The 23,704-nt window shown below is 46.9% G+C and overlaps 1 protein-coding gene across 1 annotated transcript in view; it reads right to left on the minus strand.

Moving 5' to 3' along the window:
* Positions 1 to 3,236: 3,236 nt before the first annotated feature.
* The window catches only part of TRIM67 (tripartite motif containing 67), a 75,152-nt gene continuing 54,684 nt past the window's right edge, over positions 3,237 to 23,704 (minus strand). Inside the window, exons 7-11 of the mRNA XM_012554497.1 lie at positions 22,093 to 22,396; positions 17,677 to 17,839; positions 12,814 to 12,860; positions 7,496 to 7,520; positions 3,237 to 3,353 (exon numbers count right to left, since the gene is read on the minus strand). Of these exons, the coding sequence (XP_012409951.1) occupies positions 3,237 to 3,353; positions 7,496 to 7,520; positions 12,814 to 12,860; positions 17,677 to 17,839; positions 22,093 to 22,396 (656 nt within the window). The remainder of the gene's footprint in view (positions 3,354 to 7,495; positions 7,521 to 12,813; positions 12,861 to 17,676; positions 17,840 to 22,092; positions 22,397 to 23,704) is intronic.

Raw genomic sequence — 23,704 nt, forward strand, 5'->3', positions numbered from 1 at the left:
AATGCTCATGAGTGATACTGGTCTGTAATTTTCTTTTTTTTGTGGTGTCTTTACCTGGTTTTGGTATCAGGGTTATGCTGGCTTCGTAGAATGAGTTTGGGAGTATTCCATCCTTTTCTGTGCTCTGAAATACCTTTAGTAGTAGTAGTGTTAACTCTTCTCTGAAAGTTTGGTAGAATTCTCCAGTGAAACTGACTGGCCAGGGCTTTTTTTTGTTGTTGGGAGTTTTTAAATTACCTTTTCAATCTCTTCTTTTGTTATAGGTTTATTTAGTTATTCTACCTCTGTGTTAGTTTAGGTAGGTAGTGTGTTTCTAGAAATTTGTCCAGTTCCTCTAAGTTTTCAAATGTGTTAGAGTACAATTTTTCATAGTATTCTGTTATAATTCTTTTCATTTCCATTGGATCTGTTGTGATACCACGCATCTCATTTGTTATACAGGTTATTTGCTTCCTCTCCTGTTTTTCTTTTGTCAGTTTGGCCAGGAGTTTATCAATTTTGTTGATCTTTTCGAAGAACCAGCTTTTGGTCTTGTTAACTCTTTCAGTTGTTTTTCCATTTTCTATTTCATTTAATTCTGCTCTAATTCTTATTATTTCCTTTCTTCTGGCACCCGAGGGCTTCTTTTGCTGCTCTCTTTCTGTTTGTTCGAGTCGTAGGTTTAAGGTTTTGATTTTGGCCCTTTCTTCTTTTTGGATGTGTGCGTTTATTGCTATAAACTGACCTCTGAGCACTGCTTTTGCTGTGTCCCAAAGGTTCTGGTAGGATGTGTTTTCATTCTCATTTGATTCTGTGAATTTCTTTATTCCATCTTTAATTTCTTCTGTAACCCAGTAGTTTTTGAGCAAGGTGTTGTTCAGTTTCTATGTGTTTTATTTTTTTTTTCCCTTGCTTTTTCTGTTATTGATTTCTACTTTGGTGGCTTTATGGTCAGAAAAGATGCTTCATAATATTTCGATGCTTTGGATTTTTTTAAGGCTTGCCTGATGGCCTAATACATGGTCTATTCTGGAGAATGTTTCATGTGTGTTGGAAAACAAAGTATACTTGGCTGCTGTTGGGTGGAGTGTTCAGTATCTGTCCATGACATCAAGTTGGTTGATTGTGGCATTTAGATCTTCCGTGTCTTGGTTGAGCTTCTTTCTGGATGTTCTGTCCTTCACCGAAAGTAGTGTTTTGAAGTCTCCTACTATTATTGTGGAGCTGCCTATCGTTCTTTTCAATGCTGTTAAAGTTTGTTTTATGTATTTTGGAGTGCTGTTGTTGGGTGCATAAATATTTATTATAGTTATGTCCTCCTGGTGTATTGACCCTTTAATCATTATATAGTGTCCTTCCTTATCCTTTGTGGTGGATTTTACTTTAGAAGTCTATTTTGTCAGGGATTAATATTGCCACTCCTGCCCCTTTTAAAATGTTGTTTGCTTGATATATTTTTTTCCATCCTTTGAGTTTTAGTTTGTTTGTGTCATTTAAGTCTAAGGTGTTTCTCTTGTAGGCAGCATATAGACGGATCGTGTTTTTTAATCCATCTGCCGCTCTCTGTCTCTTTATTGGTGCATTTAGTCCATTTACATTCAGTGTTTAATTATTGATAGGTATGAATTTAGTGCTGTCATTTTGATGTCTTTTTGTGTGTGTTGTTGACAGTTTCTTTGTTCTACTTAATTTTCTGTGCTGCGTCATTTTATGTATTTTCTTTTCATTGTTGTTGATTATGTATATGCTGAGTATATTTTTCTTGTTTTTTTATTTTGATGTGAGGGATTGTTAGTTTCCTTTGTGGTTATCTTAATATTTACCCCTATTTTTCTAAGTTTAAACCAGTCTTTTATATCTTTATATTGCCTTGATTTCCTCTCCATATGTAAAATCTATGTCTGCATTTTTAGTCCCTCTTTTATGTTTTAATGTTGTTATCTTTTACTTATTGACATCTCTGTTTCCTTATTTTCAGTGTTTTAGCTTTGATTTATTTTTGTGACTCCCCTATCTGGATTGATATCTGGTTGCTCTGTCCAGTGTTCTAATCTTGGGTTGTTATCTGATGTTATTGATTTTCTCGCCGAAAGACTCCCTTTAGTATTTCTTGTAATTTTGGTTTGGTTTTTGCAAATTCCCTAAACTTCTGTTTAGCTGAAAATACCCTAATTTTGCCATCATATTTGAGAGACGGATTTGCTGGATATATAATTCTTGGCTGGTAATTTTTTTCCTTCAAGGCTTTATATATGTCATCCCATTGCCTTTTTGCCTGCATGGTTTCTGCTGAGTAGTCCGAACTTAGTCTTATTAACTCTCCTTTATGGATGACTTTTCATTTATCCCTAGCCAGTCTTAAAATTCTGTCGTTATCTTTGGTTTTGGCAAGTTTGATTAAAATATGTCTTGATGACTTTCTTTTGGGATCTACCTTATGTGGGGTTTGATGAGCATCTGGATACATACCTTCGCATCTTTCATGATATCAGAAAAGTTTTTCTGCCAACAAATCTTCAACAGTTTTCTCTGTATTTCTTGTTATGCCCCACTTGTAGTCACTCGTAGGTTATTCCTCTTGATACAGTCCCACATAATTCTTAGCATTTCATCATTTTTTAAAATTCTTTTTATCTATTTTTTCCTCAAATAAGTTGGTGTCAAGTGCTTTATTTTCAATCTCACTAATTCTGAATTCCATTGCCTCAGTTCTGCTCCTCTGACTTTCTATTGAGTTGTCTAATTCTGAAATTGTATTGTTAATCTTCTGGATTTCTGATTGCTGTCTCTCTATGGATTCTTGCGTCCTGTTAAATGTGTAATTATGCTCTTCTCTAATCTTAAGTTCCTCTATTGCTTGGTCTGCATTTTGCCTCATTTCCTTCCTGATATCTTGATGCGTTCTGTGTATTAATCTTTTGTATTCTGCCTCTGGTAATTCCAAGAAATTCTCTTCCTCCAGAAAATTTCTTGATTCTTTATTTTGGGAGCTTGGTGAAGCTATCATGGTCTGCCTCTTTATGTGATTTGATATTGACTATTGTCTCCAAGCCATCAATAGGTTATTATATTTATTTATTTTATGTTTGCTTACAGTGTCCTGGCTTCTTGTTTTGATATGCCCAAATAGGCTGCTCGTGTGAGCTAGCCCAATCACTGACACCCCTGAAGCTCCAACATCCTTACACCAGGGGGCTAGACATGCCACTAAGTATGTGAGCCCAGGAGTCCGCCCACTCCTCCTGTTTGGATTCAGCTCAGGTGTCCAGGTTGTCGGCCACCAAGTCCGTGGTGCGGGCTCTCACGTACAGTCCTAGACAGGCATGGGTGATTGGTGTAGGCACAGATGTCCGGCTGCAGCAGGTGAACACACACTGAGCAAGGCGGGGCCAACGGCTGCCCCTGAGTGGGAGGAAAGCGTGTCTCTGTTCCCAGGAGCGTGTAGGTGCGCGGGTTTTGCAGACGGACTATGAGCACCCAGTGCTGTTGGCTGTAAGGACTGGGAGACACCACTTATTCTTGGGCCCCTGTCACAGGTGGTTAGGCAACGTGGGTGGAGCCACCAGTCCTCAGGCCCCTGATGTGGGTAGTTGAAGACCCTGCTTAATGGGCAGAGCAGTGTCAAATGTCACGAACCTGCCACTTCACAGCTGAGACAGTTGAAGTTAGACTTAAGGTATATACTCTGTTGGGCTGTGGTAATGAGGGCCTATACTGTTGAAATGGGCACACAGAAGGGTCTGCAGGGGGAAAGGCACTCAAAGTCCATGGACCCTTATGCCTGTGCCTAGGTAAAGGAGCTGTGCCTACCCTGAGTTCCTGACTTCGTGGAGTTGGCAGATTACTTTTTCCCCAGTTTGTTAATTTGTTCCCTCTCCAAGGCCGGAAGAATGGTTCAGGATGTGTGACAGATCCTACTTCCTGCCCAGGGGACCCCAGCAGTCTCTGAAGCTGTTCCAGACCCAGTGCAGAGCAGGGAGGAGGGAGGTAAATGGGAGAGGGGTTTTTCCCAAAGAGGGGGTGTTTTTGATCCACATGGTAGGCCAGATGCAAGTACTTACCTTTTGCTGATCGAGGGCTGCTTCTCAATGGTTCTGGATGGCCGAGTTGACTCTCTGCCGCTGGGTCTCTCCTGATGTGGAAAACACCTCCCAAGTGCTACTGCTTGCCTCACCATGCACCATGAGCTGATCTGGCCTGAAGGGCTCCGGCTACCGCCGAGTCAGGTCTGGCAACTCCTCGCTGCTTCTGCACCGTCTCTCGCTCCCCTGCCACTCAGTCCAGTTCCTCAACTTTGCCTTTGATGTTCAGGACTCCTAGATTGTCATATATAATCGATTCACTTGTTTCTTCGGGTCTTTCTTGTAACAGGGACCACTGAAAATGTGTGACGACTCCGCCATCTTGACCCCGCCTCTCATAGGGTTTTCAGTGGCTGATTTTTCAGAAGTAGATCACCAAGCCTTTTCTCTGAAGCACCTCCTGGTGGATTCAAACAGCCAACCTTTCAGTTAGTAGCTGGGCACTTAACTGTTTGTGCTACCCAGGGACTCCTTCAGTATGGAAGGAGGAAGTATATACAGTCATGCGTTGCTTAATATCCATGTTACACTCTGTGAAATAGGACATTATGTGATTTGGATGTCATGTATGCAGCATATAGCATTTCACAGTTTACAAGGCATGGGAGGGGTGGAAGGGCATCACCTCCAGGCCAGGGGCTTGGCTGCCCCAGGTGGAGGCACTAGGAGGCAGGGACTCAGTATGCGACTGAGCGCACTCAGAGGTAGCTGGGCACTGTATAGCATTTCACAGTTTACAAGGCACTTTCAATAGCCTTGCTGCTTTTAATCCCTCTATAGCCTCCTGATCCCCATCTTACAGGTGTGGAAACCAAGGCTCAGGAGATTAATAGGCATGCCCAAGATCACCTGGCCAGCAGATAGCAGAATTGTCACCGATTGGGATTTCTGAACTCTTTATAACTTTATGGGACCACAGACACATGTGGTCGGACATTGTCTGAATGGACATTATGCAGCACATGAGTGTATTGGAAAAGGAGAGGTAAGCGAAAGTCAGACTCTGAAGGGTTTGAAAGTCTCTTTAAGGAATTTGACTATGTTATGGGCAGTGAGAGACCAATGAAGGGTATAAGCAGTAGAGTGAGTGATATGATCTGATTTATGTTAAAAAGATCACTAGCAGTGTCATGGAAGAAGAGGGGCTGGTTAGAGCCAGAGTCTTAACCTAGAATTTTAGGGGGTCATGCCATCTGCAGTGGAGAATTACCTTTCAAAAAACAGCTCCTCACAGGGCATTTTTTTGGGCATTGAAACTATTCTGCATGATAACTGCAATGATGGACACATGTCATTATGCATTTGTCAAAACCCATTGGACTGTATGACACCAAGAGTGAACCCTAATGTAAACTAATAATGCATCAATATTGGTTCCCCAGTTGTAGCAAATGTACCACATTCTTGCAAGCTGTTAATAACAGGAGAAACTACAGGGGATGAAGGGTATGTATATACTTTCTGGACAATTTGTCTGTAAACTCCTCTAAAAATGAAGTCTATTTAAAAGAAAAAACAAACTGAGCTGCTGGCATGCTCTTGGACTCTGGCAGAGACAGTACACCTGGCTTGGGACACCAAGTGACCTTGCAGCCAGAACTGCCCATCGTGACTGGGCACCATCAGACCCATTGAATCATAAAGCCCAGTGGGCCCAGTGGTGACCCATATGAAGATGGAGGTGGTGCCTCCAGGTCAAGCCCAAGCAGGCTGCATGACCAAACAGCCAAGACCCCCACATTATCCAACACTGTTGTGCCAGCATCTCTCCTTCTGCCCACACCTGTGACCAGCTGATAAATGAAGAAAAAGCCTGAGCTTTGTTCATAAATGGGTCAGCTTGGTGCATGGCTTGAAGCCAAACATAGATAACAGCTCTACTGTAGTTCCGCTGAGATTGACCTAACTTCTGCCAGCAACAGAGGCCAACAGTGAGTCTCTGACAAGGCACCATCCCCTGAGGAGACCAACAAGCTGCCTGGTGGCAAATTGGCTGCACTAGACCTTTGTTACCCTAGAAGGGGCAATAAATTATTTTGACAGGAATCTATTCCTGTCACAGGTTTTCATTTTCTGCCTTCAGGGCCTCAGCCAACACCATTATCCCAAGGGCTTACAGTGCTTTATCCACCACTGTGGGATCACACAGAACAACACTGCATCAAACCAAGGAACCTATTTTACAGCAAGGGAGGCACAAGACTGGAACATGTTTTGGGAGTCCACATACCATACCATCCTGAAACTGCTGGCCTGATAAAATGATAGGTTGGTTGAAGACTCGAGCCATCTCAGAGGTGATAGTTTATGAGGATAAGGCACCATCCTCGAGGGTACAATGTACACTAAATTGATGACATTTATATGGTGCTGTGTCCCAATAAAAAGAATACATGACCCATCTGCTATTACTCCTAGTGATTCACTTGGGAAGTTGTGTTTCCCGTCCCCTCAACTCCTGGCTGCCCCAAGGGGGAAGACGGGAACACAGCATCCCATCGAACTGTTATCTAAGCTGTTGCTTGGGCAACGAGTCACCATCTTGCAGGGACAATTGGCCTTGGGATCAGGAGGAGGTAGGGTTGCTGTTGCATAGTGGGGGCAGGGAGGAATCTGCTTGCCACCTAGGTGATCCGCTTGGGCTTCTCTTGGTACTCCCTTTGCCAATTCTGATGATAAGTAGACAAGCGCAGCAACCTTCTACTGAGAAGGGCATGATGGCCTGAGGCTTAGACCCTTCAGGCGTGAGGGTCTGGATCATAACAGCAGGTAAGCCACCTAGATTAGCAGAGGGTGAAGGAGACATAGAGTGGATAGTAGAGGAGGTAGACACAAATATCAGTTGTAGCTCCAAGGCCAGCTACAGTGGCAGGGAATGTAGTTTATCCCACTAGCCTGCCTCTTCTAAGGTTCCCTTAGGAGTGGGTCACTGGAATTCTGGAAGCTACTCCCCAAACTTATGTGGGGCATAGGTCTGAGTGGCACAAGGGGTGGGCGTTGTGATGTACCCCTCAGGTTCCCTTTCAGGAATGAAGGACTTACTCCTTCAGCTGCTGAGAATACTAGGACAGAGCCCTCAGTGGTTAGCCGTCTCTAGGGATTGCCTCAACTGAAGAAAACCCCCTCACCCAAGGTCATGCCCCCTTCCTGGTGTGGCCTGCAGGCAGTGTGTGATTGTTGTGAGGGTATGAAAGCCCAGTCCTCTCACCCCAGCGTGCCACAGCTCTGAATCCTCATCCCAGCTCCAGAGCTGAGTTGGCTGAGGTCTTCACTGGAAGTGCATTGCAGACTGACTTCTTCCTCTGTCCAGCCCTGTTTCCTTCCCTTTGCTTCCTTAGACTTGATCCCAAGAGCACTCCTTAACAAACATCCTGCTCTCTTAACCTCAGGGTCAGCCTCCTGGGATACCCAGCTTGCAACTGTTCCCTACTCACCTGAGCTCGTTCAGGGATCCGGTACCTGAGGGTGGCAAGACATGCGAGATGACTGCTCTTGGGGAGCATTATTTAAGGAAGGTAACAAGGAAAAGAGTTTTCAGGCCAGCAGCACCCACAGTCTGGTTGAAGTGGCTGGTTAGTCTCTTTGATGCTCCTAGGATCATCAGAATGTTAAGATGTTTTTTCCATTGAAGAAGGCAAGGTCATGGAAGCTCCACAGACACATCCAAACTCCCCGAAGGACCAAATTACTGGGCTGAGACCTGTGGGGACCATGGTCTTTGGGAACATCTAGCTCAACTGGCATAACATAGTTTATAAATAAAATGCTCTACATCTACTTTGGTGAGTAGCATCTGGGGTCTTAAAAGCTTGTGAGTGGCCATAAAAGCTTGTGAGTGGCCATCTAAGATACTCCACTGGTCTCACCCCATCTGGAACAACGGAGAACAAAGAAAACCAAAGACAAGGGAAAGATTAGTCCAGAGGACTATTGGACCACAAGTACAACAGCCTCCACCAGACTGAGTCCAGCACAACTAGATGGTGCCCGGCTACCACTGCTGACTGCTCTGACAGGCATTGCAATAGAGGGTCCCGGACAGATAGGGAGAAAAATGTAGAACAAAATTCTAACTCAATATAAATAAATAAATAAATAAACCAGACTTACTGGTCTGACAAAGACTGGAGACAGAGACTGGCCATACTCCGAGAGTATGGCCTCCAGACAACTTTTTAGCTGAGTAATAAAGTCACTCAATACTGAGGTTCACCCTTCAGCCAAAGGTTAGACAGGCCCATAAAACAAAATGAGAGTTAATGGGCATACAAGCCCGGGGGCAAGGACAAGAGAGCAGGAAAGCTGGTAATGGGGAACCTAAGGTTGAGAAGGGAAGAATGTTGACATGGGGTTGATAACCAGTGTCACAAAACAATATGTGTATTGTTTAATGAGAAGCTAGTTTGCTCTGTAAACCTTCGTCTAAAGTACAATAAAAAATAAAAATAAAGATGTTTTCCCCAAATCTGTTTCCATTGTAACCCATTAGCAATTTTTAATGCATGAATTTATCTTAACCATTTAAAATTTTTATGGATTTCCAGCCTTACTATCTCTTGCAAAATGAATTTCATGAACTCCCCACTGTTTGAGGTAGTGCCTTATAATTTAGAGTAATATGTAGTCACCTCAAGATTTCCTGGGCAGGAAGCAGCCTAAATGTCCATCAGTAGATTAATGAATAAGCAAAATCTGGTACATACATACAGTGGAATATTCGTGTGGTGAAATGAGTTCCATTGTGTGGCCTTTTGCCTTGGTTATAAGGAAACGCAGCTTGAGAGAATTTTGAAGCCCTGAGGAATTACCTTTGCCCTAGTTTTCTACCCCAAAGTGTGTGTTACTTTTGTCCAGGTGGATTGACATTTTCTGGGTAGGCTGTAAATAAGGATGGTTTGATACTTTTTGCCTGGCCCTGGGCTGCAGCCTGCCCTGTGATTGGTATGCGCCTTGCAGAGACTGATCAATAGACTCTGCAAATGAAGTGTCTACAGCCTACTGTGCAAATGAAGTATCTGTAGCCTACCGAGAGGGGATTGGTCAGTTTGTGGCCTCTGCTGGGAGGGTCCATGCCTTGAAATTGACAAGGAGTTGTGTATATAAGCAGCCAACCCCACAAAAGTTTTTCAGACAGGTAGAAGTAGGCAGACAGAAGCAGAAGGAAGAGAGAAGAAGCAGAGAGGAGGCAAGAAACCCCCTAAAAGAGATGTAACACGGGTCAGGGGCTGTAACACTGAAGACAGCGACAGGCCTGGAAGGCACCTATTGGCAGAGCAGGTGGCAGCAAGCCTGGATGGGGCCCTTGTGGCAGAGTCAGTGGTGACATGACGGGGTCAAAAGGAGCCTGTCCTCAGGGGGTTGAGAGGAGCCTGTCTTCAGGGGGTCTAGTAGAGGCTTGCATGGCTAAGAGGAGCTGAGAGCTTTCCTGCGCTGAAAAAGGGAGACTTTGTCTACGTGCTTCCTGATCCTAATTCCGAGCTGTATCCTGTTAACTTCCTTAATAAACCATTTATGATCTGCGAATTCTCTGTGGCCCTTGCAGTGTATTATCGAACACAGAAGTGAAGTCAAGAGTGCCATGGGAGGGACGGCTGGTGTCAGAATTGGTAAAAAGATTGGAGGGTGAAGGTATATCTGACCTCCACCTCATAGGAATGATTTTTGTACTGATGGTAATTCTCATTATCCTCCCTGAAGTTAGACAGGTTTTGAAGCTGCTACTACTACTACTGACATCACCATTTTGCACTCAGCCCTAAAGAGAAATGAAGTCCCAATGCATGCTACAACAGGGCTGAACCTTGAAAACGTTATTCTTAGTGAAATGAGTCAGTCACAAAAGGAAAAATACTGTGTAATCCCACTTATAGGAAATAGGCAAATGTATAGAGACCGAAGTTTATTGGTGGTTACCAGGGATGGGAGAGAGAGGGGAAACGAGAGTCTTTGCTTAGGGGGCACTGAGTTTCTGTTAATGAAGGGGGAATAATTTTGGAACGGATAATGGTGATAGTTGTGCAATATGATGAATGTCATTGAATTGTACATGTGAAAAATGTTGAATTGGCAAATATTTTGTTGTTTATATTTTTGCCACCAAAAAAAAAAAAATATTTCCTGGGCACACAAAAAAGCACAACATTGTCCCTGATAAATGGGTGAGAGAACAGAGAGGGATCCCTGTCCTGCAGCCTTGGCTTGGCCCAGTGCACAGTCAAGGCCAGTGTGGGGAAGTCAGAGCTGGAAGCTGAGCGGTAATTACAGACCAGACCATGCCCTTCACTTGTTGGCAGTGTCAAAAGAATTTATTTCAAATCTGCTTAAGACTGGTAAAACTCAAGTTTTCCAAAAGGCAATACACAAAGTTCAACCAACCCCCAAAGACCAGAAAACACTGTTTCCAATTCAAAAAATACAAACGTTTGTGGATACCAATACAAAAATTAGAAAAAAGTTGCTTTCCTTCCTCCCGTGTTTCCAGTGAAACATAAACACCAACAAGACCAAGAGCTGCCACCAGATACCAGCAACTAGTGACAGGAAGAGGCTGTGATGGAGGAAAACAAGGGTAAAGGAAGGCAGGGAGATGGAAGCGTTGCCTACAGCCAAAAGAAGGACACAGAGCTTTTCGTTACTTGTTAAATTCCTTTGCCAACATTTAACAAATATCTTTCATGCTTAATACAACAGCTTAGTGCAAAAGCAGCAATTCTACATCATGCATTTAACATTTTCTGCTTTGCCCACTTCCTTTTGTTGCTCAGAAAGTCTGGGGCTTGGGATGTCCGGTCACCAGGGTGTGGGAGGAGGTGGAAAGGCCTTGCCTACTTGAGGGTCTCACTGAGGAAGTGCCTACCATGTTCCTGCTTCCACAGTTGTACATACTTTTCCAACCCTGATGTCTGTTTTTACACTTAGAGCCTTACCTGAGGGCCTGGCCTGGTCTGCAGTGCCCACCTTGCTTTCCCATGAGCCCCCTGGGCCCTTCACCAGGATTAGGTTAGGCACCCTGCTCCCTTAATGAGCTGCACTCTTTGAGAGAACAGTGACACCTCCAAAAGAAACTTCTCTGTATGTCTCAGCTCCCAATTCCTTCTTCTGATCCAAATCAACTTTATTCATCTAAAGAGCCAGGAAACCCTTCTAATAGGCTGTACAAGTGAAGTCCCAGAATTTATCAGTATCCAAAAGCACCTTGGAGACCAACCAGCCTCCCAGACTCCAGCTTAGTTGTATCTCATCCCACTCTTAGAAGCTGGCTTTCTAAAGCAGCTCCCTCTGCAGGAGGCCTTTGGAAACAAGACACACTACTGGCTGAGCGATTCCTTGGACACCGGAACTTAGTGTAAACTAGGAGGCAGAAAGCCGGGCTAGCCTCTCTTCCAGGGCTTAAGGGGGCTTCTGCACACAGATGCCTTTAGGACTAACAATGAGAAGGCTGATTTGTGGCATGTCCACAGTGGTTTGTACAAAGAGTACCATTACAACAGGCTGCACTGGAAATGGGGACATGTGGGGTGTTAACTTTCTACGATCATAAGAAGCCCACTTTAAGCGTCTATTTTTACCCCCTTAAAGCCAGGCAGCTGTATTATAAATAGATGTCCTCGGTCACAAGAGGCTTAAATGGAAGACGCTGTGGTCAAATCTCCACAAAGCCAGTGTTATTCCATAATCCTCACAATACACCAGAGGAGGTAGGTTGGTATGACTAGCCCCATTTGCAGGCGGGGATACTGAGGCACAGAAAGATGAAGGGATTTGCCCCCACCCATCTTGTGAACCAATATCAAGGCCTGGTTCAAAGAGATGAGTTTCTGAAGATGAGTTTCTGAAGTCTGAACTTGGTGTCTAATCAGTACATCTTGCCCCATGCCTACCCCTATCTATTTCACAGTCCATTTACATACAGTCAAAATTACTATGATCCTTTTATCTCCAAGGAATGTGATTAATGAAAACAGCTACTGGCTTGGTTCACTTGTAAGGGAGAGGCCTGAGAGTTTCCAGGGTCAGCAGATACCTTGATTATTTTCTAACTATATCTGATTAGTTGTTTTGCTTTTTAAGCCAGGTGAAGGCCAGAAACTCATTAAGAAATTCCTGTGACCCCTAATAAAAAGTAGCCAAGTAAGATTTACTTTCTAAGAATGGGGTTGGGGTGGAGACTTCTTCAGTGAGTTAAATGTCAGACCTGACCGGGTGACTTCTGTTTACACCTCACTCCCTTTTTCCCTACCTGCCCCAGCAGCTGGCAGAACACTGAGGTACAGAAGAACTCTGGGAAACATTGGTCTTGGGGTATTGTGATAAAGTCCCTCAGCCCATACTTAGCACATCATTGAGACATGATGATCTATTAGCATAATCCAGTAGTTTGAAACCAAGAGAGGTTCTGCCCGCAGGGGGTCATTGGGCAATGTCTGGAGACACTTTTGGTTGCCATAACTTGGGGGTTGCTCTTGGCATGTGGTGGCTTGTGAAACCCTGGCATAACTCCACTGCCCTGTCATAGTATTTCAGCATTCACATATTGAGTCCCCAGAAGGATTCAACCATCCTCACTATTTCACAGCCAGCAGATGGCCCTGTGACCAGCAGCAGCCTCATCTATGGGGAAGCCACCTGCTCACTGACACTGAAAAGTGCCTTCACAGGGGATAAAACCTCTCACTTCCAGTTAGAATTAAGGTTGTCAATGCACATATCCGTGGATGATTAGTACGCACAGATCCTGCCTTCTGGTCCTCACCTGGGAGTGCTCTGGTAGGGCAGAGGGCAGGACGCCACAGGATAGGGCTGTAATATGGTCACCAAGAACCAGAGCAGGGGGAAGGGCCTGCTTCCATCTCTTTCCATGAACTCCTCAGTTTTGCCCAAGCTCACCCTGGAAAGCATAACCCTTCCCGACCTTGGTGAGCCATAGGGGAGGTCAACCACAGGTGCTGTTGCAACTACATAGTACACGTAGGGCTGAGAGATTCTGCCTAGGACTACATACAGTTTTACAGTTTCAGGTCAGTTACCTTGTGGGTCAGTTACTACTGAAGTCCTCTTTAATTGTAATAAGTATCATTTTCCCAAACAGGAGAGAGAGGGAGAGAAAGCAGGACTGTGCATAATGCCTTCCTTGCTTTGCATTAGGAGCTGGGATGTTTGCAATGAGGTGCTGTTGAGTATTTTAAAAAGAGATTCATTTTCAAAGGAAAGGCATACACTTTAACCAAACTTGCTCACTAACAAAGAACAAACTGCAGAACTACTTTACAAAGGCATTATTTACAATGCGATGAAACTTGACATTTTAAACTACTTTGACTTCCTTTCTCACTGAAACTGCTTGATAGATTTGCCCAAAGTTATTCCTCAGCCCGCTCAACAAAACCATCTTGATATAATTTCTATGTACAACAATGCTACCACGTTGTAAATTAGCAGAGAATTCATCGGCAGGTAAGCATCCCATGACCTGGATCCAGGAGCTTCCCGGGAGGGCTACATGAAGCCATGGGAAGTTGATGGGTTTCTTCTCTGCTTCTCTGATCTTCAAAACCAGAGTGGGTGGTACAGTACTCCCCTTCCTGTTTAGGTCTGATCTTGTCCCTGAAAGATGTGTTGTGCTGAGAACAGGAGAGGTGGCTGGAGGATGGCCTGAGACTGTTCCTGGTACCAGCAGTATTGCTTCTGGGCTCTTGTAGGGGTAAGAAAAAGCAAAATTCTCCCCTGCTCCCAAAGTTCACAGGGCCTCCGGGAATTTCTGCAAGGTAGGGAGGAAGTCCTGGCAGCTTCTCTTTGAGCTGCAGGTTGTCCTCTTCTTAAAGAGGTTACCTGAAATTGTCGGGCTTTTCTTCCCCCATATTCCATGTCTCCCAGCCCAGATGATAGCTCTTGGAAGGGGGTTAAGAAGTCCAGGCTGGCCCCAAGCCACCTTGCTCTCCAAAGATAGGCGATCCCTTCAGAACCAGGGTGGCCTGTGCCTCTGGCCTTGATGATTCTGGAGCTCCACCACCTTTCACTCTGGGCTCCACTATAGAGAGCCATGCCTGCTGCCAGCCCTGCCGCCCAGCCTCCCAGCCCTGCTCTCACTCCCCAGGAGCTGGCCTCATCTTTTCCAAAAGAGAATGAAACATTTCCCCAAAATGATGGCCTCTGGACCTGCTGGCCATGGCTTCCTCAGCCCCAGGAAGGGTGGGCCTCCCTGTGCCTCCTCCAGTCTTAGGAATCTTCTCCACACTCCAAACTGAGTCCACCCAGAGCTCTGGCTAAGGAGCAAAGCCAAAGGGAAATGGAAGCAGAGAGAGGCAGCCAAACAGAGCAGGACACCCGCAACTGGATCTGTGCATGGCCTCGCAGGCTCAGGAGGCACTCCAGGACAGAAGGAAAAACTCCCTGGGCACCCCAGAAAGTCCTCAGTGGGACGAGAATGAAGAGTTGAGGCTTTGACTTCCACTGAGCAGAGGGTTCCAGGACCTTGCCGGTGATGCCTTAAGCACAGTTCCAAGCAGCTCTTAACGATACTGGGCAGCTGGTCTTGCTTGCTACATCTACGAGAAAGCTGGACAAGGCAGCTTTGCGATCCAAAAGCATGAGCTTTGAGGTAGGATTGTTGGGTCCGCTGAATAAAGGGGTAAAAATCTGCACAGCATTGGCCGGTGGTTACTCAGAAAGCAACTATAGTATCCAAACAAGAATATAGAACCTAGCAAACACAGTTGGTTTCGGTTTACGGATCAAATTTTACAAAAAGGAAGAAAAATTAACCTAGTAAATAGACAAGTTACTCCTCAATCTCAAAAATAAAATGCTTGATAAAATATATTCTTTAAAAAGGAGAGAGTAAAGTTTTACTACCAGATGGAGATGGAGGTGGCAAAGTAGGTAGGAGAGAAGAGAGGAGGGAGGAGAAGGAAAATGCTCTGGGAGCAGGGACACAGCAGATCCTGTGGTGAGCTTTGTTTCCGAGAGGTGGAAATGACTCAATATTTATCTCAAGGGTGGTTAGTCCTCCCAGGACAGGAGGGAAGGACTCGTCCCAGAGCCTCGCCCTGGCCAGTGTGACTCTGTAACCCAGGATTTTGCTCTGGGCACTCAGTCTCCAGGACCACCAACCCATCACCATCCCAGTTTATTGGTAAGTCCATGATACTGCCCATCTTATTTCCTGCCTTCTTCAGAGGTCTTGCCCACCCCAATCCCTGCAGAACCACCCCTGCCTTGGGGCCACTTTTTGCTTTCATGATGATCCAAACCAAACCAAACCCATTGCTGTCAAGTCAACTCCGACTCATAGCGACCCGATAGGACAGAGTAGAACTGCCCCGTAGGGTTTCCAAGGAGCGGCTGGTGGATTCGAATGGTTGACCCTTTGGTTAGCAGCCAAGCTCTTAATCACTGAGCCATCAGGGCACCTTCACGATGATATTAGGGCTGATCTCAAAGCAAAGTGTGGAGCAACTATAAGAGGCTTTCCCAGGGTCTCTGTCTTATATGCTTATGAGTCTGAGAGTAGCACTGCTCAAAAGAGCAACTCAAATACATTTTCAGTTAATTTCTTGGAGAGCCAGTTCCAGAAAAGAGCCACCACTAAGTGAAGACTCATCACACAGTCACTAAAATCCCAGTGTTTCATTTGTGTTTAAGAACTAAGAACTGAGTGAATGAATTTTAGCAGACTGTTGTGTGTGTGTGTGAGTGTGAGTGAGAGAGAAAGAGAAAGAGAGAGAGTTGATTAATAAAGGACCCAAGGAAGCCATTTTAAAGGGTTCCCAACAGTTCAACAAGAAAGGCAAAAATCAAGAATTAGTGTCCCTTTCTATCAATCCTGGATTGGGTCTGCAGTGACAGCTCATACTGAAGACTGCAGGACGAAAAAGCTAAAGGAAAACTTTTCCTAGCAAAGATGAAAACTTGCAGCCTTGGGACTCTCAAGGAGTGGTTTTCCAGCAAAGGGTTAACACTGGGGAAAGGAATAAAATGGTATCTCCTGCCTCCTGCTCTAATAATGCCAGTCCTAAAGACTGCCCTCCATCCTCCACCCAAAAAGACAAGCTAATAACAGATAACAGGAAACAAAAACATAAGACCCAGAATGGTTTCCTTCTCACTCCCTTGAGAAAAATCCTCCTTCATGAGTTTAACATCTAGGTGGTATGAGTATGAAACACCCACGTTACAACTGACAGTGGAATGAACAAACATGGCCTGCAGACCCACTCTTTGTCCCCCAGAGAAAATGTGTTTGTAAGCTAGCCAGTGGCCGGTCATCCTGCCCTGTGGGTCATTTGAATATCATTAGGGATGGCGGTACTCTTCTCCCGGGAGTGACGCAGTCACGGCTGGAGAGCTGGAGCTGAGAGTTAGTTGCTTGACAGCTTGGGTCGCCCAAGGTTTGTGGGCACTTCCAATCCTGTGTGCAGGGTGACCTGGAAAAGAAGATTGGGTAGCAGTGAGTGGAAGAAGACTCGACAGCACAGCCACCAGGCAAGGTCCTCTGCTGGCTGAGGGCCATCACGTGGAGCAGCCAGGGGCCTCTCTAGATGGTCAAATGTGTGTTTATTGCGTCGCTCAACGTCACTGATATAAGGTCCACGTGTTTCCCCTGAGGGATTGGTTTGACCCTCTTTCCTAATAATAAGCATCACACAACAGACTGGGTTTTCATTTGGCTCTCGCTTCCAGAAGCTCAGACAGACGTGGTGCCCATTTGCAGCACTTGCACTTGTTCACCGAGTTAGCATATTTGTTTCTACTTTCTTTTCATGACCCTGTTTCCTTTCCCATGTGTATTTTATTAACCTTGTGGAATAATGGCCTCAAATCTCTTTTGCAAATGAGTGAAGGTATAAATAAATAAAGTAAGTGTATTGATGAAGACCCCCAAAATAACTGGTTAGTGCCCTGCCTAGGGTGAGGAGGGCTCTGCCAGAAAGGAACACCCCCCACCCCACACCGTTTCTCCCCCTCCTACACTGGGCTCTAACTTTGTCACTCTGTTTGGGGCTTCTCTTAAGCCATCAGCATTCACCTACGTAGGACTGGGCTCCTGAGATGTAAATGGACAAGCTTTCTGACTGCTTCATGTGGAAAACAGAAAAAATGGGGCAGGGAGGGGCAAGAGGGCACAAGAGAAGATGCCCGTCCACTTAGAAGGCGGTGTTCCTGAACTTTGTTATTTCTCCTCTCAGTGGAAAGCCACACAAGGGCTCAGCATCCTCCCCGGGAAGGCCCCAGCACATGCCTGACCATCATGACCACTGCAGGGCAGGCAAGCTCTGACTTCCCTTTCCTATTGCTACAACCTCTCCCTTGAAGCTCTCCCAGGAAAGAGAGTCCCCTTAGGTTGAGCCACTGTTTGTTTCCCCCTTCCATCCTTTCTTCTCTCCTTTCCATGCCTTTCCACAAGTGGCCAGTCTCAGAATCCCTGCTTGTTCCAAGTAAGCAAGTAAGAATTTATGGTGGAAGTAGAGATGGGTTACAGGGAATCCCCAAGGGGAGGCTGGCAGGGGAGATGTCTGCCTGGGTGAGTACTTTGGAAAATGTACAGGGGCACCAAGGGGCATACGGGCAAGCAGGGGACAGGTAACCACACCAGCCCTGGCTAGAGCGGCCACAGTACCTGCACGTTGCGGTTGAGGCTGAGGGCTGGCATGAAGACCCCGTCCACATGACTGAAGGCTGTGGGGCCCTGCTGCTGCCCATTGATGAAGAAGGTCAGGGTATGTTTGTTCAGGTCCAGCAGCACGCCAACTGTGGCCCCTTTGCACACTCCGCCTTCCGTCCTGCAAAGAGAAACCCAAAGAGTAACCATCACCATACTGAGAGTTGGATGTAGGTGATAATCCAGGAGCATCATCTGACGGATTCTGGGAACACCTTCACCTGAAAAACAGCCCCCATGGTGAGGGCAAAGAGCTAGTCTTTTAGGTTTATGAGCCTTTTCTTGAAGTGCACTAACCATTTGAAGGGCAGCATGTGGAGACCTTACCTGTCGTTCACACTCCTGACAGCTCGTTGGCACCTGGACACCCAGGGAATTAAGGTTTTGATGAGTGGTCCCATTTGGAAACATGGAGCATGGAATGTGGGTAGGGAAGACCTTTTACCTGCCAAAGAAATGACTGACCACTTTTCAGTTTTAGCCTTGTGCGGCCCATGGGGCTTGGAGGGGATATTACGTTCCACGAAGATGTAAATTTGAAAGGACCCCATCCCTTCGGCTCATCTTCCCAGAAACATCCTGTTGTTGCTGTTGTTAGGTGCCAGCAAGTTGATTTTGACTCATAGCAACCCCATGTGACAGAATAGAACTGCCCCATATGGTTCTGTAGGCTCTAATCTTTCGGGAGCAGATCACTACATCTTTCTCCCGTGGAGCCGCTAGGTGGGTTCAAACTGCCAACCTTTCAGATAGCAGCTGAGTGTTCAACCATTGTGCCACAAGGATTCCTTAGAAACATTCTAAACCCATACCATATGCATTGCTGTTGGGTCGATTCTGACTCATAGGTACCTATAGGGCAGAGTAGAACTGTCCCATAGGGTTCCCAAGGCTGTAAATCTTTACAGAAGCGGACTGCCACACCTTTCCTCCTGCGGATTGGCTGGTAGGTTTGAACCGCCGACTTTTTGGTTAGCAGCCGAGCACTTAACCACTGTGCCACCAGGGCTCCTAGAAATATCCTAGGACCTTGAAAGGCAGCATACTGCACGAGGAGTGAGTGCTGAATCTGGAATTTGGTCCTCTAAGTCATCATCCCACCAATGGCGAGAAGTGTAACCTTGGGAATGTAAATTATGAAGCTCTTGCTAAGAGTCCCACGATGTTACATATGATGGGTTCTAAACTTGGTGGAAATTCATGTCCAGTGAGAGGGAATGAATCTTTAATAAGGAACGCTCTCCTGGGAGGGCCTTTGGCTGCCCTGGCCAAATTCATTAGACTCTTCCTTCCCTTAGCTACAGAGCTGGGGTCTTAGCCTTGGCTTTACTGTGCCTGTCTCAGGAAAAAGCAGCTTTTGTCCTTTCCTAATTAGGAATGGGTTAATCAGCTGGAGGCTGATGGTGTCACAGGGAGAGGGGAGCTCTGGGTTTCAACACAGAAAAAGTGGTGAAAGGAGTTTGTGAGATTCCAAGTTCTCATGAGGGATGGCTGGAGGGGGTTCTGCTGGTGGGGGTTTCTTGAGAGGCCAAGTTTTCCTAAGGGTGTTAGGGGCCAAGGGGAGGATTCTGCAGGTAGGCAAGTGAATTAGAAATGACCCATTGGTGCTAATTCTGGCACTGACACTGGGTGGCAGTAAGCGGCAGTCTGAGGGGGAGGAATGTTGTGCCCTGCCCAGGTCTGCACAGGGGCACAGTCACCAGGCCTCTGCCCCTCACCACTGTGACTGCCATCCCCTCCTCAGGCTCTCTCACCTGCATCTGCTCTGCACTGAGGTAATGCAAATAGAGGTGGAGGTTCCTCCTGCCCACTTTCTCATCGCCCCCAATTTCCTTCTGCTTGCCCTGCTCTTTATGGTCCTGACTGAGGCACCAGTGTCCCTGGGTGGTGCAAATGGTTAATGCACTTGGCTGCTAACCAAAAGGTTGGTGGTTCAAGCTCACCCACAGGCACCTCAGAAGAGAGGCCTGGAGATCTACTTCTGAAAAATGAGCCATTGAAAACTCTCCTACTCTGATACTCACGGGGTTGCCATGAGTCGGAGTTAACTCAACAGTGACTGCTTACTGGATGTCTTAGTCATCTAGTGCTGCTATAACAGAAACACCACAAGTGGATGGCTTCAACAAATAGAAATTTATTCTTTCACAGTCTAGTAGGTTACAAATCCAAATTCAGGGCATCAGCTCCAGGGGAAGGCTTTCTCTCTCTGTCGGCTCTTGGAGGAAGGTCCTTGTCATCAATCTTCCCCTGGTCAAGGAGCTTCTCTGGACTGGCACCTCAAGTCTAAAGGAAGTGCTCTGCTCCCAGCATTGCCTTCTTGATGGTATGAGTTTCCCAACTCTCTGCTTGCTTCCCTTTTCTTTCATCTCTTGTAAGATAAAAGGTGGTGCAGGCCACACCCCAGGGAAACTCCCTTTACATTGGATAAGGGATGTGACCTTAGTGAGGGTGTTTCAATCCCACCCTAACCCTCTTTAACATAAAATTGCAATCACAAAATGGAGGACAACCAGACAATACTGGGAATCATGGCCTAACCAAGTTGACACATATTTTTTGGGGGACACAGTTCAATCCATGACACTGGACTAAGGCACCACGAGGCTGGCAAGGGCAGTGAGAGGCCAAGAAATCTTTGCTGGCTCACTTAAGAGGCATGTTGTAGCCAGCACCCATGAGGTTTCAGAATTTTTCACTGAGTGCGTGCTCAGAGGTCTGAGGTCAGACCACAAGGTGCCACCAATTGGCTATGTGCCTTGGGACAGTTCACTTAATCTTTCTAATCCTCAGTTTCATAACCTGTAAAATGATGATAATAACAGCATTTCTGTGAGGATCGAATGAGATAATATATGTCAAGTGCTTTCTACTATGTTGGACACAAAAAATAAATGTTCACTGTGATTATTTCCATCACCAGAGTTTCTCCTGGCTCGCTGGTTCAGCTTAAGCAAGCAGAGATGGGCTTGGCTGGATTTAGCCAGGCAGGGAAGGGCTCCTTCTCGGGCTGTGGGGGGTGGGGGGACGGGCGGTGGCCAGCAGGTTCAGCGTCGGGTTACTCTGCAGGGCCCAGGCAGAGGGTGCAGAGGGACTGGGCTGAGCACACTGTCAGACCACTGGAGAGAGGGGCACTGCCCGATGAAAAGGCAGGGTGGGAGAGGCCTGGCCTACTTGAAGCCATCCCCTCTCCCCCTCAGATCCTCAGGGCCCCTCAGACACTGACCCCAGACCAGACCAGGCATCCCTGGGAGAGAAGCTGGCCTGGTCTGCCAGCTGAGGAGGTCACCCCTAGAGGCCATCTGCCGGAGCTGCCAAGCAGAAGCTAGAGGCTGACCCTGAAAGCTGGGGCTTAGTGAGATCACCTCCCTGAAGGCACCTCACTCCTCCTAGCTGTGGAATGACCTCTTAGCAGCCCAGGAAGTAGCTCCAGGCTGCAGTAACTCTCTGTTTCCTCAGGGATTTTCCATCCCCGCCCCCACCCCCACCCCAGCCACACACACTCTGGCAAAGTAGAAGCACAGAATCCCTTTGCGGGGAAGAGAAGGAGAAGCACCGAAGTGGGTCTCACTGCTGTCGGTGTGTCTACAGAGAGACCAAGGAGCCCAGAAGTCCCATGAGAGACCCAGGCTCATCTCTCCACTGCAGCCCCAGAGTGCCCCCGGCCCGCAGCATGAACCTGCCCATCCTGTCCCTTCGAGGCCCCATCAGCAACACAGCCTGTCTCTCCCAGGACCCATGTCTCCCATGCCCACCTGGGCACACTATTCTCAGGGCCTAGCCTCAGGGTGAAGCAGCAGCTGCGGACCCTTGACAGAGCTGTGAACACTGACCGTGATGATCCTCCCTCCGCACAGCCCTGTTAGGGGGCACTGCCTAGGCTGCACACCCCCAAGAGTGGGCTGTGGGAGGTGGAGGTGGATAAACCTCTGACAGAGACTCGGTCACAGCTGTGACGGTACCAGCCCAGTTAGCTCCACACTGACGGAGACTTGATTGATTATGTGTAAAGAAAAGGGTAGCAGAACCCAAAAGAAAACCCAAGTTTTACTTGAAAAAGTTCTCGTAAAGTATCACAGCAGAATCCCCATCATGCACCTCACTGAACAACTTTGGGAAATGAGTAGACGGGGAAAGTTATTTGGGCCGATGCCCTTCCACTCTCTGTTAGATACTCTCATTTGGGCTGGAGGCAGTGGTCAATTCTATCTGGTTGAAGTCAAAGCCACCTGTAAGTGGTAGACCTAGTGCTGAACCCTCCATGTCTCTGATGCCTGGTGTGGGAAAGCACAGAGGGGACACTAGCCCAATGGGAACCCTCATTCCCAAACTCCTCTCTGTCCAAGGAAGGGAGGTGAGGCGGGGGCGGCGCACCTGTTGGTGTGGGAGTTGCAGTGCATGAACCAGCTGCGATTGTTGTCCACATACATGGCCCAGGCCTTGTCATCCTTGCCCAGCATCATGTCTTTGACCACGTTGACCCTGGCAACCCCAAAGGCGGGGTCCGGATGGTTGTCGTACCGGTCCACGTGCAGCTCCCAATAGTGCACACCCTTGGAAAATGCGGCCGTGCCCAGCACCACCCGGTCGTCATAGCTGCTGCAGGTGGCTGTCTGGTTATCATTGGACAAAATGATGTCTCGGTGGCCGGAGTTGGGGTCAAATGTGAACCAGGCCACTGGAAAGGAAGGAGACAAGAGGAGGACGGTCAGGAATCTAACCAACAGTCTTCTAACCTGGGCTCAGAGATATGAAGTCTCTCCCTGTCAGAAGTCAGCACTCAGCATCGAATGTTCTTCCGAGTATGATCACCACACACACACACTCACACACATACACCACAACACACACTCACACACGCACGTACACACACAGGTGCACACAAGTACCACACACACACATGCGGGCACATGCACTCCCTTCCCTGCTCTGTGTTCATCTAAGTTCCAATCCCATGAACCCAACCTTGCCAAGGAACACAGACACACTGGCCTCAAAGCCCCAAATATAAATGCGTTTCGTGGAGCCTTGGTTTCTAGCAACCTTCCAAATGCTCCATGCACTGGTAGGAGCTAAAGAGGAAGGAGATATGGTGGCCCACTTTGTGGGTGGGAGATTGGAGGCACAGAAAAATGAAGTGATGAGCCACAAAGCTCATCCTCCTGTTCCACAGCCCGTAGGTTATGCACCTTCTGCTCGTTAGAGCCTTCCAGGTGTGGGCAGGGAGCCCACAGTGCCAGACAAGAACTGTCCACCTTGAGGCCGATAGGCTCACGGGGCAGAACAGTAGCGGGCTATGTGGTTTACAAAGCGGCTCTGCAATTGGCACGGATTTCAGGAAAGTAGCACCAGGCTGCCCTCACGCAGCTGCTGCTTCTACTCCTGCTCCTCCTGCCCTGAGAGGCAATCAGGTGTGTCGTGTTTGTCTCAGGGGCACTCAAAGTAAATAATGACAATAAATACAGGATGAACACCATCCTTGGAGCCAGTGGAGAACGGGGACCTCTGCAACCTGGCTGGGTCTTGCCCTGCTTGACAGGGCAGACTATTTTTGGAGTGCAGTTCTCTATTTATATTATTGCTCCTCAAGAAGGACTCAGACACTCAACATCTATCTGAATGTTAATGTGCTTTTGTTGCCAAGCACCGAAAAGACACAGCTAAGTACAAAAACCATCAGATCTGGGCTCTTCCACTGAGCATCTGAGGAATGTGTTACCACTGAGAGAAAGGCTCCACTCTAGGGCGATGTGAGTCACCGTGAGGCACCAATGCCACCTGGTCCCCTCTGGGGATGTCCTGCCCCCACTTCAGCCCTTTGGAAGTGGGTGAATGTTAGCCCCCCTGAGCCACTCGACTTTTAGTCTCATTTCACAGGTCCAACAAAATGGGGGGAAGGGATGTTCATTTCTCAGCTTGTGTGTAGTCCTGAAGCAGGTTTCCCATTCAGTTTCTCAGTATATGGTGAAACTCACATGAAATTGTT

This window comes from Trichechus manatus, unplaced genomic scaffold, assembly GCF_000243295.1.
Source record: "Trichechus manatus latirostris isolate Lorelei unplaced genomic scaffold, TriManLat1.0 scaffold00021, whole genome shotgun sequence".
Lineage (NCBI taxonomy): Eukaryota > Metazoa > Chordata > Mammalia > Sirenia > Trichechidae > Trichechus > Trichechus manatus.